Here is a 13,904-nt window from a genome sequence, read left to right as displayed (position 1 = left end):
AACAATAATAATACTTATTATTATTACCACCACCCATTGTTCAGCCGAGATCTGAGTTCCAGCTCTGAGGGCCTTCTGGCGGTTCCCTCACTGTGAGAAGTGAGGTTACAGGGAACCAGGCAGAGGGCCTTCTTGGTAGCCCTGTGGAACACCGTCCCATGAGATGTCAAAGAAATAAACAGCTATCTGACTTTTACAAGACATCTGAAGGCAGCCCTGTTTAGGGAAGTTTTAAATATTTGATCTTTTATCACATTTTTAATATTCTGTTGGGAGCCGCCCAGAGTGGCTAGGGAAACTCAGTCAGATGGGCAGGGTATAAATAATAATAATTATTATTAAATTATTATTATAGCCCACCCATCTGTCTGGATTTCTAGCCCCAGCTCAGACGTCTTTACACACTGAGCTTCTCAGATAGACTGGAAGGAGGACAAAGGCTTGATTACCTAGTTCCTCCCAGGTTGAGCTAAACCTGGCAGGATAGCTTTCTCTATGGTCTTAACCACTTCATGCATTAATTAGACTTAAGCATGTTGGTTATAGGAGGCTGGTTAGCTCACACTTCTAGCCCATCAAAAGAGCCTGCTGGATCAGGCAGCCCACCTAGTCCAGCATCCTCTTCCCCACAGTGGCCAACTTGATACGATGCCTCTGTGAAGAAGCTGACAAGCAAGGAATGTGCACAATAGTCCTTTCTTGCTCCTGTACCCCAGAAACTGGTATTAAGAGATAGGCTGCATCTCCTGCTTGGCAGGGGGTTGGACTCGATGGCCCTTGTGGTCTCTTCCAACTCTATGATTCTATGATTCTATGATCCTAGAGACAGTAGAGTAAAAATCAATCTATTGGCCATCTATAGCCTTTTCCATCGAGCACCCTTTCAAAATGAAAGCTAACGGGGCCTCCCGCTGCCGCCGTGCCATTGCCACGTGATTTCTGTTCTCATCCTGAAGCAAAGTTCTTAACCCGAGGTACTATTTCTGGGTTAGCGGAGTCTGTAACCTGAAGCGTATGTAACCTGAAGCGTATGTAACCTGAGGTACCACTGTATTGGCCATCTACAGCCTTTTCCACTGAGCCTTTCAAAATGAAATTGACAGTGGCTTTGAGGGGAGAGGAATGCTCCGGAGAGGCTAACATGGACCCTGTTTTTGTGCTTTCCTGGCACCAAGCAAAAGCTTGCTTTTGTTTCCCCAGGTCGTTCAATCTCTCTCACCCTGTTACGTAACTGATATTTTATTTCAGTGTTTCTGCAGAATAACCTGATTTAGCTTTTGTAGCTAGGCTGTGTGGGTTGGCTATTATTTGTTCTGGATTTCTTATACATTCCAAGATTTTGGGTTGTTATTCTGTTTCAGTCAGCAAAAGGGTGCCGGAACCTGTAATGGAAAGTTCAGTTTCGCATTATTCTGTATCAGTAACAACACCTGTGGGCGACTTTAGCCACATATAAAAGAGCTTAGCTTTGGAGCTGCCTTTATGAGTCATTTATGAGTCAGCACTGATTTTGGAAAAATTCTATAGTCCCTGCTGTCTCATAGGCAAGACATATTTTTTATACAAGAACTGATTTTGAATGTACAGTGGTACCTCGGGTTAAGAACTTAATTTGTTCCGGATTTCCGTTCTTAACCTGAAACTGTTCTTAACCTGAAGCACCACTTTGGCTAATGGGGCCTCCCGCTGCTGCCGCTGTGCCGCCGCAGCACGATTTCTGTTCTCATCCTGAAGCAAAGTGCTTAACCTGAAGCACTATTTCTGAGTTAGCGGAGTCTGTAACCTGAAGCATATGTAACCTGAAGCGTATGTAACCCTAGGTACCACTGTATTTCTAATTCTATGAAAGGTGCCAACCTGAAGGGCAGCTTGCGGCTTTGCTTCAGAGTCAGTGCTGATACAGGCGCCTTGCCACTCACGCGCTATCAGCACATGGTTGTCTGCTGATGTGCAGTTTAGGGTGCCGAAAGGGTGTGGGGCAAGAGCAGAACGGACTTGTTCATGTCCCACTGATGTCCCACAGCAGCCAGGAATGGAACCCCTGTGTAAGCAGGGATCCCCCTGTATATAAGAGACTAGGGCCCTGCGGGACTTGACATCTTTCCGCAGGGCCTGTAAGACAGAGCTGTTCCACCAGGCCTTTGGTCAGGGCGCAGCCTGACCCCCTCCTCTGGCAATCTGCACAGGGTCTTGCTTGCTGGTTGCCATCAATTTGTTTTTGATTGATTTTATGGTGAAAAGTTTTTAGAATGTTGGATTGTTTTGATTGTTGTTAGCCGCCCTGAGCCCAGCTTTGGCTGGGGAGGGCGGGGTATAAATAAAAATTATTATTATTATTATTATTATTATTATTATTATTATTATTAAATTTTATATAATATATAATGAATAATCCTTATCCATTATATTTATTATTATCAAAAGAAAAGTCTCAAAGCAAACTACAATTAAATAATTTAACAATCTATTAACTTAACTGGCTGAGTTTTAAAATTAAATATAAATAGAATTTTAATTAATTTGCATTACAGTGGCACCTCAGGTTACATAGGCTTCAGGTTACATACGCTTCAGGTTACAGACTCCGCTAACTCAGAAATAGTACCTCAGCTTAAGAACTTTGCTTCAGGATGAGAACAGAAATCGTGCTCCGCCGGTGCGGCGGCACCAGGAGGCTCCATTAGCTAAAGTGGTGCTTCAGGTTAAGAACAGTTTCAGGTTAAGAACTGACCTCCAGAACGAATTAAGTACTTAATCCGAGGTACCACTGTATTTTTAACCACTGTTTTTTTCCCATCCACGGGTATCACTTCTGATTTACGCAGATATTTTAAACGAGTAAGTTTGACAGTTTTAAATATTTTCGAATCCGTAATTTGTGGTGTATGGATTTCATGAAATAAATTAAAACAATTGACAAAAGGTTGTAAGAAAATCCGCTTCATGCTTTCTTGCCACAGAATTCACAGAACCACAGGGCTGAGTCCACACATCCCCCCTGCCTTTAAAGGCTTACAGTTTTATTATCAACTTTAAACATTTCCTTTCCACTTAACAATCTGCGAGGTTGAAAAAGAAGAAGCATCACACAGGTACTGGAAGCTCTTCTATGTGGTCTCCCCAACTGATGATATTGCCATGTTTGTGGTACTGAGACAGTTCCTTTCCTCAGAGAGCTCTGTTGCATAACGGAAGGTCCGTGTGGTATGGATTCTCTCGTGAGCTGTAAGGTTTGCGCTCTGGCTGAAGCTTTTCCCACAGGCGGCGCACGTGTACGGCTTCACTCCCGTGTGGGTCCTTGCATGGACAATAAAGATGGATCTCTGGTTGAAGCTCTTCCCGCACTCGGAGCACGCGTAGGGTCTCTCTCCTGTATGGATCCTCCGGTGGGCTTTGAGATGCGACGGATTACTGAAGCTTTTTCCACAGTCCGAGCACTTATGAGGCTTCTCTCCCGTGTGGATTCTCCGATGAGCGATGAGGTGTGACTGGTGGCTGAAGCTCTTCGCACAGTCGGCGCACTTATAGGGCTTCTCTCCGGTGTGGACTGTCTCGTGGGCGCTGAGGTTGGAGATGTGGCTGAAGCTCTTCTCACAGTTCGGACACTTGTACGGCCTTTCCCCCGTGTGCATTCTCTGATGTATGACAAGGTTGGAGCGGTGACTGAAACTCTTCCCGCAAGCTGAGCAGTTCAATGGCTTCTCTCCTGAATGGGGGCTTTGGTGCAAAGTCAGGTGAGGCTTCTGTCTAAAGACAGGCCCGCACTGAGCTACTTCGTCCTCTTTCCTCACTAGGGGATTCTGCTGTGGGCTTCCAGAGCTTTCCCCCCAAGCAGGACAGTGAGGAATGTTCTGTCTGGTACTTCCCAGCGATTCCACCACCCCACAATGTTCTGGCCGATATTGCTCCATCTCCCATGTCCTCTCATTGCCTACGCGCATAAAGAGAGATTCCCAGCACAAGTCATTCCATGTATCAAGGGGAGAAAGAACATCAAGAAGCAGGCTAAACTAAACAAGAGGTGAAACAATAACAATAATAAAATTATAATAATTTATTACTTATGCCCCATCCATCTGGCTGGGCCTCCCCAGCCACTCTGGGTGGTTTCCAACAGAATATTAAAAATGCAAACAAACATTAAAAACTTCTCTAAACAGGGCTGCCTTAGAAGATGGTATTTAGGCAATACATGCAAAAGAGCGTCCAAATACTGTAAGTTCTTTATCCAGAAATTTTCTTTGTATTTCACATTACAGTGGTACCTCGGGTTAAGTACTTAATTTATTCCAGAGGTCCATTCTTAACCTTAAACTGTTCTTAACCTGAGGTACTACTTTAGCTAATGGGGCCTCCTGCTGCCACCACTACCTAAAGCGTATGTAACCTGAAGCGTATGTAACCTGAAGCGTCTGTAACCCGAGGTACCTCTGTATGAGGTTTATTTCAGTTCTACTGGTTTCACTATTTCACCTTATCCTTCCTACATATGACATAAATTTTCCCCATTCTTTTTTAAATGTTTCATCACCCTGTTGTCGAATTTCCCCCATTAATCTAGCTATTTCTGCATATTCCATTACCTTCTGTTGCCATTCTTCTACTGTTGACACTTGCTATTGTTTCCAAACCTGGGCTAACAATAACCTTGCCGCTGTTGTTGCATATAAGAATAATTTCTGGTCATTCTTAGTAATGTCTTCTCCTACCATTCCCAACAAGAATGCCTCTGGCTTTTTCAAAAACGTGTATCTAAATATCTTCTTTAATTCATTATATATATTTTCCCAATACATTTTTACCTTATCACATGACCACCACATGTAAAAGAAACTACTTTCTTTCACCCCACATTTCCAGCAATTCTTGTTTCTTGTTTCCTGTTTTATACATCCTTGTCAATTTAATTGGCATGAGGTACCATCTGTACATCATTTTTAACAGATTTTCTTTTAACAAGGTACATGGTGTAAATTTTAGCCCAGTTTTCCATAATTTTATCCGCTTCTCATATTCAGTGTTATGGCCGACATCCATTGCCCATTTAATCATAACACTCTTGATTTCTTCATCTTTTGTGTGATCAATGTAACCGATGGTACAGTGGTGCCCCGCAAGACGAATGCCTCGCAAGACGGAAAACCCGCAAGACGAAAGGGTTTTCCATCTGCAGAGGCGCTTCGCAAGACGAATTTCCCTATGGGCTTGCTTCGCAAGACGAAAAATGACGAAAAAAGTTGATTTTTTTTTCCCTCTCCAAAACCCCTTATTCTGAATCGCTAAGCTGCTAAAAGCATTTTAGCAGCAAAACCGCTAATCCACCCCCCTTAAAAAGCCGTTTTTAGCCCTTAAAATGTCAATAGCGCTAATAGCGCTACTCCGTCAATGGGCTTGCTTCGCAAGACGAAAAAAACCGCAAGACGAAAAGACTCCCGGAACGGATTCTTTTCGTCTTGCGAGGCACCACTGTAGTTGTAAATGAGTATAGAGAGACAATAAGAATTGTATATACAGGAGGATTTATTTGACTATAGACACTCTATGGACAAATACGAAAGAAGAACAATGATATACAAATAATATATAATATAATATACAAATAATATAGACAATGTGAAAATGTTAGATGTGATATAAAAGGCCAGAAGAGGGAAGGAGGGAAGTCAGCTCTGGGGAGCAGGTGTAAATGTCAAATGTAATACAATATGTGTATGTGGAGTGTGCAAATGAAAACCGATAAAGAATATTATGGGGGGGGGGGGGGCGGACAAATAATGTAAGTTCTTTTCTGAGAGTTACGAAAATTCACCAGAGTCAATTGGATGTTCTTCCTCATTTTGACTGGAGAAAGGGGAAAAGAGGGGGAAGACATTCTAAGGCAACAGAGCAATTATCCCATCTCATCAATAGCAAATTCATACCCAAGGAAATGGCACTCGCATTCTCGTCCTCCTCCTCGATGCAAACCGGCCCCTGCCAGGTGTCCGCCTGATCCTCCTTGGCCTCAGATAGAAGCGCCTTCTCTGCTTTGCAAAGCTCCGGTACCTGGAAGAACAAGTGAGGATCCCATTCAGGGAACAGGACCAAAGCTTGGAGAGGGCAACCCCAGAAGACAGGGTTCCCCTCCCCTCTCTCCTAACGCCAGAACCCCAGGGGGCGGGAACCACAATGAGGCAGAAAGTTAGGAGACCCAGGGCAGGCAAAAGGAAGGACTTCTTTAGCACAGGGCTGAACTACAGAACTCCCTGCCACAAGAGTCAGGGACGGCCACCAAATTGGGTGCCTTTAAGAGAGGACTAGACAAATGCAGGGAAGAGACTGGCTGCTGGTCACAATGAAGAAGAAGAAGAGTTTGGATTTGATATCCCGCTTTATCACTACCTGAAGGAGTCTCAACGCGGCTAACATTCTCCTTTCCCTTCCTCCCCCACAACAAACACTCTGTGAGGTGAGTGGGGCTGAGAGACTTCAGAGAAGTGTGACTGGCCCAAGGTCACTCAGCAGCTGCATGTGGAGGAGCGGAGACGCAAACCCGGTTCACCAGATTACGAGACTCTTAACGCTCTTAACCACTACACCACACTGGCTCTCATAAGCTTTCATGTGCGTGCACACTTCTTCAGACACAGTGGTACCTCTGGTTGGCAGCAGCTGCACGTGGAGGAGCGGGGAAGCGAACCCGGTTCACCAGATTATAAAACTACCGCTCTTAACCACTACACCACACTGACTCTCACCACAATGGCAGAAGGAGCGAAGCCACCAAATACCAGTTGCTACAAACTGAAGGGTTGGGAAGAGTAGCTGTATTGTGCTCTGATTCTGCTCCTCTTGGGCATCTGGTTGGTCGCTGTAGGAAGAAGATGCTGGACTAGGTAGGCCTTTGGCCTGATTCAGGTGCAAGGCCTTCTGCAGGTTCTTAAATTCAGGTAGGATAAGGCTACTGGTGACTACTAGTCACAATAGCTCCTGTTGCAGGCAAGGATACTCCTCTGCAGTACAGTCGTACCTTGGATCTCAAACGTCTTGGCTCCTGAACAAATCGGCTCCCGAATGATCAAAACCTGTAAGTGAGTGTTACGGTTTTCAAATGATTTTTGAAAGCTGAATGTCTGTCAGGGCTTCTGATTGGCTCAGTGGCGTAGCGTGGGGGGTGCAGGGGGTGCCGGCCGCACCGGGCGCAACATCTGGGGGGGGGCGCGCTCACACTCGCAGCTCTCTGCCCCTACCTGGCTCACTCACCCTCTCTCACTGCAGTGCTGGCTGTGCGAATCCGATCCGAGCCGCCGGGTCGCCGCCCATTGTGGAGGGGAGGGTGCCAGGTGTGCGGTGCGGTGCGGAGAGAGAGCAAGGGACTATCTGGTGGAGGGACAGTGCAGCGGGGGGGGGGCCGCAAATTACTTGCCTTGCCCCGGGTGCTGACAACCCACGCTACGCCACTGGATTGGCTGCAGGAGGTTCCTGCAGCCAATCAGAAGCTTCACTTTGGTTTTCAAATGTTTCGGAAGTCGAACGGACTTATGGAGTGGATTTCGTTCGATTTCCAAGGTACGACTGTATTCGAAATTCACCAGGCACATTTTACAACTGGCACGGGTCCAATTGTGAGATTTCTGTATGCCAGGTTGGCTAGTGACATCTCCACCTGACTGGTCCCTTCCAGCTTTCTTAAGCAGCTAAGCAGAAGAGCTCATTTATTGCATTTGTCTCCCACCTTTTTCTCCAAGGAGTCTACGGTTCAGCCCCCCCTCCTCCTCAGTGAACCCCCACAACGTCCCTGTAAGGTACGCTAAGGGGCTGTGACTGGCCCAAGGTCACCCATCGAGCTTCATGACTGAGTGGGAATTTGAACCCTGATCTCTCAGCTCCTACTCCAACATTCTAACTGCCACACCACACTGGCTTCCTAGATGTTCTTCTGCTATGGGGCATCTCTATAAATTAAGTCGGTCCATAAATATGGGGAAAGCAAAATGTCACTTCGAGAAGGATCTGAAATACTTTCATGGAAGCGTGAATTTGTTTTCTTCTGGGTTGTTTCATTTGATGTTCCAATGTGCTGTGAACTGCTTTGAGGGTTTTTTTCTTTAAAATATAAGGTGGTATAGAAATTAAATGAATAAATAATAATAACAAGTCCCACTGAGGGGGAAATGGCGCCTAGACTTTCCATTGTGGTGACCGCAACCTAGATTTAAGAAGAAGAAGAAGAAGAAGAGTTTGGATTTGAAATCCCGCCTTTCACTCCCCTTCAGGAGTCTCAAAGCGGCTAACAATCTCCTTTCCCTTCCTCCCCCACAACAAACACTCTGTGAGGTGAGTGGGCCTGAGAGACTTCAGAGAAGTGTGACTGGCCCAAGGTCACCCAGCAGCTTCATATGGAGGAGCGGAGACTCGAACCCAGTTCCCCAGATTACGAGACTACTGCTCTTAACCACTACACCACACTGGCTCTCAAGGTGCCATTTGACAATTAGCTTATACAGTGGTGCCCCGCAAGACGAATGCCTCGCAAGACGGAAAACCCGCTAGACGAAAGGGTTTTCCGTTTTGGAGGTGCTTTGCAAAACGAATTTCCTATGGGCTTGCTTCACAAGACGAAAATGTCTTGCAAGTTGCTGCAATTCCCTTAAGCCTTTAATAGCCGCTAATAGCCGTTAAACCGCTAATAGCGCTAATCCACTAATAGAGTTGCTTCGCAAGACGAAAAAACCGCAAGATGAAGAGACTAGCAGAACGGATTCTTTTCGTCTTGCGAGGCACCACTGTATATCAGTGTTTCTAACACTGTTTCTCTGAATACCACTTGCTGGGAATCACAATCATTGTTGCACTAGGCTTCTACTGTTCTCATGGACATCTGTTTGGCCACTCTGAGAACATCCCCCCTGTCTGCCCTCTATACTCAACTACCTTATTTCTCCCATTCATGTTCTGACTAGGCCATATGTATTTAAAAACTCTTCAGAAATGAGCAACTTCCAATCTCTCACCTGAGCTTCCTGTCTCTTGCCTTCTTGCTGCATAAGTAAGGCGTTTTCCACCAGCAACACAGCCTGGGCACAAGTCTCTGGGCCTTGTTCCGTGACCCAGCCCTGCGTCTCCAAGGCCAAGACAGCCAGGAACTGCTCCAGGATCACCAGATCTGCTCCTTGCTGCTTCTCTCTGGCTTCAGCCACCGGTGGCAAAGTTCTCGGAGCCTTTGGCAAACCTCGCGGGGGTTGTCACCTTCCAGATAGGGGAATCGCCGGAAGATCTGCCGCAGGGTGTCCGGGTCGGCCTCATCTGGAATCTCTTCCTTCACTTCCCTGTGGCTGGCCTTGCCTTCGCCCAAGAGGCCGCTCTCAGACCATTGGCCTCCCCTGCAGAAGCCTGTAATCATTCGGCTCACAGTCTTCTCTCCTATTTCCTGCCAACCAATATCAGCTGCATTAGAGGTAGAGGACAGAAAACCATCCCTTGAAATGGGAGGCTGCAGCACCAATGGCTGTGGGTTGTCCTCTCTCGAGTGGAGAGACTCCACTTTCCTCAGGAACTCCTGCAGTTGGGCCTCCCTGTGTGGCTGTGGTCCCTTACAGTTTTCCTTTGCGATCTCACGCAGTCTGGCTCTCACCCAGAATTGTTTTGTATGCTCGCTCCAGATAGCAAGTGGGTCGTCTCTCGAGCCAAGCCGCGATTCTTCTCCTCCGCCCTCCTCCTCTCTTTTCACCCGCTTCTTCACCACAGTTTGAACCCGGGCGCCGCTAGCTGAACCCCCCTCCCTTCGTTCGCCATTTTCCCTCTCCTTCTCCCAGACCAAAGCCAACAGCACTGCTGTTTAACTGCGTGACGACAACGTGTGTGTGTTTCTAAGGGGTGAAATTCAACCTCCCTGACTAGCAAGGTTTTCTTCCCTCCCTGCGGAAAGAGAAAGAGTCAGCTGGCCATATTTAGACCAGGGAGAATCAAACCTTTGATTCTCCCCCTATTTCATCCCCGCAACAACCTTGTGAGGTAGGCCACCCAGTAGGCTTCATGGCTGAATGGGCATTTGAACCCTGGCCCACCAGATCCAAAGAGCGCTGGTGGTTGTGTGACTACAAATCCCATCATCCTCGACTTCTGGGCATGCTGGCTGGTGCTGAGGAGAGCTGCAAACCAACAACATCTGTAGGTTCATAGTTCCCTACTTCTGGTAAACAGATTAAGTGCAGTACAGTGGTGCCCCGCAAGACGAATGCCTCGCAAGACGGAAAACCCGCTAGACGAAAGGGTTTTCCGTTTTGGAGGTGCTTCGCAGGACAAATTTGCTATGGGCTTGCTTTGCAAGACGAAAATGCCTTGCAATTCCTGGGTTTTTCCCCCCCTCCCCCCCTTTTCCCAAGCCCCTAAGCCGCTTAACAGCTGGTCGCTAAGCGCTTAACAGCTGATCTAAGCTGCTTATCAGCTGATCTAAGCTGCTAATAGCCTTTTAGCAGCTAATCCGCTAATCCCTTAAGCCTTTAATAGCCGCTAATAGCCGCTAAACCGCTAATAGCGCTAATCCGCTAATGGGCTTGCTTCGCAAGACGAAAAAAACCGCAAGACGAAGAGACTTGCGGAACGAATTCTTTTCGTCTTGCGAGGCACCACTGTATATGAAACTGTTTTCCAGCGTCAAAACATTGGTTGATCTGGTCGAGTAACTCAGCCTCTGTTGTCCTGAGAACATACGAAGAGCCTGCTGGATCAGGCCAATGCCCCTTTTAGTCCAGCGTCCTGTTCTCACAGTGGCCAACCAGACCAGCAAGCAGGATTCGAGCAGAAGAGCCCTCTCCCCTCCTGTGGTTTCCAGCAACTGGTATCCAGAACTGGTATTCCAGCAACTGGTATTGCTGCCTCCCAGCTGTGGAAGCACAGCATAGTTGAGCAGCCATTTATAACCTCCGTCATTTTGTATACCGTATTTTTCTCTCTATAAGACGCACCAGACCACAAGACGCACCTAGTTTTTGGAGGAGGAAAACAAGAAAAAATATATTCTGAATCTCAGAAGCCAGAACAGCAAGAGGGATCGCTGCGCAGTGAAAGCAGCAATCCCTCTTGCTGTTCTGGCTTCTGGGATAGCTGCACAGCTTGCATTCGCTCCATAAGACGCACACACATTTCCCCTTACTTTTTAGGAGGGAAAAAGTGAGTCTTATAGAGCAAAAAATACGGTAATCTTCTTTTAAAGCCCCCAAATTGGCAGCTATCGCTGCGACCTGTGGGAGTGAGTTCCATAGGTCTGCTAATGTCATCTAATGTTTATTGGATGGATTTCCCCCCTAAATTGATTTTTGAATTCTGAATTTATTGTTATTCACGTTTTATACTGTATTTCAAGGTGTTTGTTTGTTGCATCAATTAAGTGTTTTAAATTTGTTGTTAGCCACCCTGAGCCCAGTTTTCTGAACCGGGAAGGGCGGTGTCAGGGAACTGCCATCAGCTCAGAGGCGAGAGGTGGAAGAGCCGTTGTGTTACAGGGAGCCTCCGAAGGTCTTGTGAAGCAGTTGTTCCTCTGGCGAGGAGGGAAGCCCCGCTTCCAGTGGGGAAGGGGCGCAGGGATCAGAAGATGCTAGGGAGAGCCTCAACACCGAGCCTGAGCAAAGTGGAGGGGAGGCAAGTCCCCCTTTGCCAGCGCCCACGTTGCGCACTAGGTTTGCGCGCAGAGAGAGGAGAAGGAGAAGGATGGGGGTCACATGACTGTTGTGCTGGGGAAGGTATAAGGACCGCCCACTCCCAGATTCTGCTAGCGACTGAGCAGACATGGACTTGTGACGCTCTGCACTGTAAAATAGTTTGTAGAGATAATAAAGCCTGGAAAAGGCAGGTTGGAGTCTTGCCTGTTTGCTCTCGAGCAACCACACCAACACCTGACAGGCAGGTACCCTGCCTGTCAGTTATTTATTTATTTATTTATTTTTGCATGCATTGTGTGAAAAAGTTCTTCTTTTGTGAATAGGAAACCCTGGAGAGCCACTGTCCATCAGTGTAGACCACATCAAGTAGCCTCTGGGCTTCCTAACCCCCTTTCCCGCTTTCCTATTTGAGCATCTAGCCCAGGGGTCTGCAACCCGCGGCTCTGGAGCCGCATGTGGCTCTTTTACACCTTTGCCGCGGCTCCGGGGTGGATACTAGCGAGGGGAGGAGGCGCATTGTGCGCCCCGACACTCCCCACTGTGGCGGGCACTGTACTGGCTGTGACGTCGCATGGGGGCAGTGCGTGCGTTAGTCACGCACCGTCCCGACGTCACCTTCCCGCCCTCCTGCCCGCCCACTACATTGTAAGGGGCATGTACGCTGGTCACTGCATTGAAAGGGGGCATGTACGCTGGTCACTGTTTTGAAGGGGAGTGAAGAACACACACACACACAAGGTAACTTGTTAATTTAACGTTTATTTCTATGAGGAGGAGTAATTCTGAGGGGTCAAACAAAGAAATAATAAAAAAGTGACAAAAAAGTTATTTTTATAATGATGAGTTTTGCGGCTCCCAGGTTTTTTTCTTCGGAAATGGGTCCAAGTGGCTCTTTTTGTCTTAAAGGTTGCAGACCCCTGAACTAGGGAAACATAGTCAACATCAGAGTCCAGACTCTCAAGGGATAAACTTCCCAAAGGGTGGACCAACGGCACGTAGTATGGAGCTAATGCAAACAACACAGGCTGAGGGAGAGAAGGGGGCAGAGTCTGAACTCTTCTCTCCTTGCCAGCAACCTTTCAAGCGGAGGTTGGCAGGCCATCTGTCCTGGATTCCTGCATTGCAGGGGGTTGGACTAGATGACCCTCGATGTCCCTTCCACCTCTACAATGCCATAATGCAGACTTCCTTCACGTCCTGTCCTCCCATCTGACTTGCCTCCTCCTGCCCTCATCCCATGCAGTTTCCTCTGGGCTCGTCTTTCCCCCTCTACTAGCCTTCCCCGCCCTCCGCCTCGACTCACCGGAGCTCCAAGAAGGAGGGAAACCACAATCCTGCTGCGCCTGCCCCGCGTGGGAAATTCAAACGCTACTTTCCCACGGTGAGCGGAACAGGAAATGACCTCACGGGTTGCTCGCCGCCAGCCTTCCCTCCTCGCCTAAAAAAACTAGCCCCTCTGGGCATCGACTCGTTAGCTTTAACTCCTTCGTGCACCTGATACCTTAGCTTCAATATGAGGGCGTAAACCTCCAAGGACCAGTCTGGGAAATCCTTGCTTTATAGAATTATATCTAGCTCCCCTATGGGGAAAGGTGCTTTTTAATTAGAGGCTTTTAAATTTATTTCTTAAATTTAAATTAATTTAATTTGGGGCATTTTAATTAGAGAAAAGGCGAGGAAGGGGGTAAAAAATGACTGGCGAGGTGGAAAAAGGGAGCAGCGAAGAGTTTTTCTCCCAAAAGATCCACCCCATACATTTAAGCAATGCACCTTGAAAGCACGTTGTGGCCTCAAAGGACCCTGGAAACTGGAGTTTGCTAAGGGTGCTGGAAATTGTAGCTCTGCCAGGGTGAAGCTACAGTTCCCAGGATTGTTGGGGGGTGGGAGTTGTGTTCTTTAAAGGTGCATTGGGTGTGCTTTAACTGTACAGCATGGATCCACTAACAAAAGGAGGGACTTCTTCACGCAGGGCATAAACTGTGGAACTCACCGCCACAAGAGGCGGTGATGGCCAACAACATCATCATCATCATTTATTATACCCCTCCCATCTGACTGGGTTTCCCCAGCCACTTTGGGCGGCTCCCAACAGACTCTTAAAAGCACAATCAAACATTAAAAACTTCCCTAAACCTGGCTGCCTTCAGATGTCTTCTAAAAGTCAGATAGTTGTTTATTTCCTTGACATCTGATGGGAGGGCGTTCCACAGGGCGGGAGCCACTACCGAGAAGGCCCTCTTGAAAGGAAGTTAGACAAATTCATGG

At 47.4% G+C, this 13,904-nt stretch overlaps 1 protein-coding gene across 4 annotated transcripts; it reads right to left on the bottom strand.

The window, feature by feature from the left end:
• Nucleotides 1–3,003: 3,003 nt before the first annotated feature.
• On the bottom strand, nucleotides 3,004–13,023 carry LOC310670763 (uncharacterized protein). Of its 4 annotated transcripts, none has more exons than XM_083426499.1 (3): nucleotides 12,943–13,023; nucleotides 5,810–6,045; nucleotides 3,004–3,931 (listed from the first exon to the last, which is right to left on the bottom strand). In XM_083426499.1, exon 3 carries the CDS (start codon nucleotides 3,909–3,911, stop codon nucleotides 3,108–3,110), a length of 804 nt encoding a protein of 267 aa, XP_083282625.1. In that variant the 5' UTR covers nucleotides 3,912–3,931; nucleotides 5,810–6,045; nucleotides 12,943–13,023; the 3' UTR covers nucleotides 3,004–3,107. The 4 variants fall into 4 exon arrangements, with proteins under 4 accessions (XP_083282625.1, XP_083282623.1, XP_083282624.1 ...); XM_083426497.1 differs by lacking the exon at nucleotides 12,943–13,023 and adding an exon at nucleotides 8,994–10,131 and having other exon boundaries at nucleotides 5,922–6,045; XM_083426498.1 differs by lacking the exon at nucleotides 12,943–13,023 and adding an exon at nucleotides 7,010–7,108 and having other exon boundaries at nucleotides 5,922–6,045.
• Between the last annotated feature and the right edge of the window lie 881 nt (nucleotides 13,024–13,904).

This window comes from Podarcis tiliguerta (assembly GCF_965153285.1).
Source record: "Podarcis tiliguerta genome assembly, chromosome: 2".
NCBI lineage: Eukaryota > Metazoa > Chordata > Lepidosauria > Squamata > Lacertidae > Podarcis > Podarcis tiliguerta.
Note: the sequence above shows the minus strand (reverse complement) of the source record. Positions and strands in the feature narration are given on the sequence as shown.

Excerpts from the sequence above, each read along its gene's own strand:
- LOC310670763 (XM_083426497.1), bottom strand. The coding sequence starts at position 9,026 with ATGCAGCAAGAAGGCAAGAGACAGGAAGCTCAG. Across the intron at positions 6,046-8,993 it reads GCAAGAGACAGGAAGCTCAG|GTACCGGAGCTTTGCAAAGC; the intron begins GTGAGAGATTGG and ends TTGTTCTTCCAG. Across the intron at positions 3,932-5,921 it reads TGCGAGTGCCATTTCCTTGG|GCAATGAGAGGACATGGGAG; the intron begins GTATGAATTTGC and ends TTATGCGCGTAG.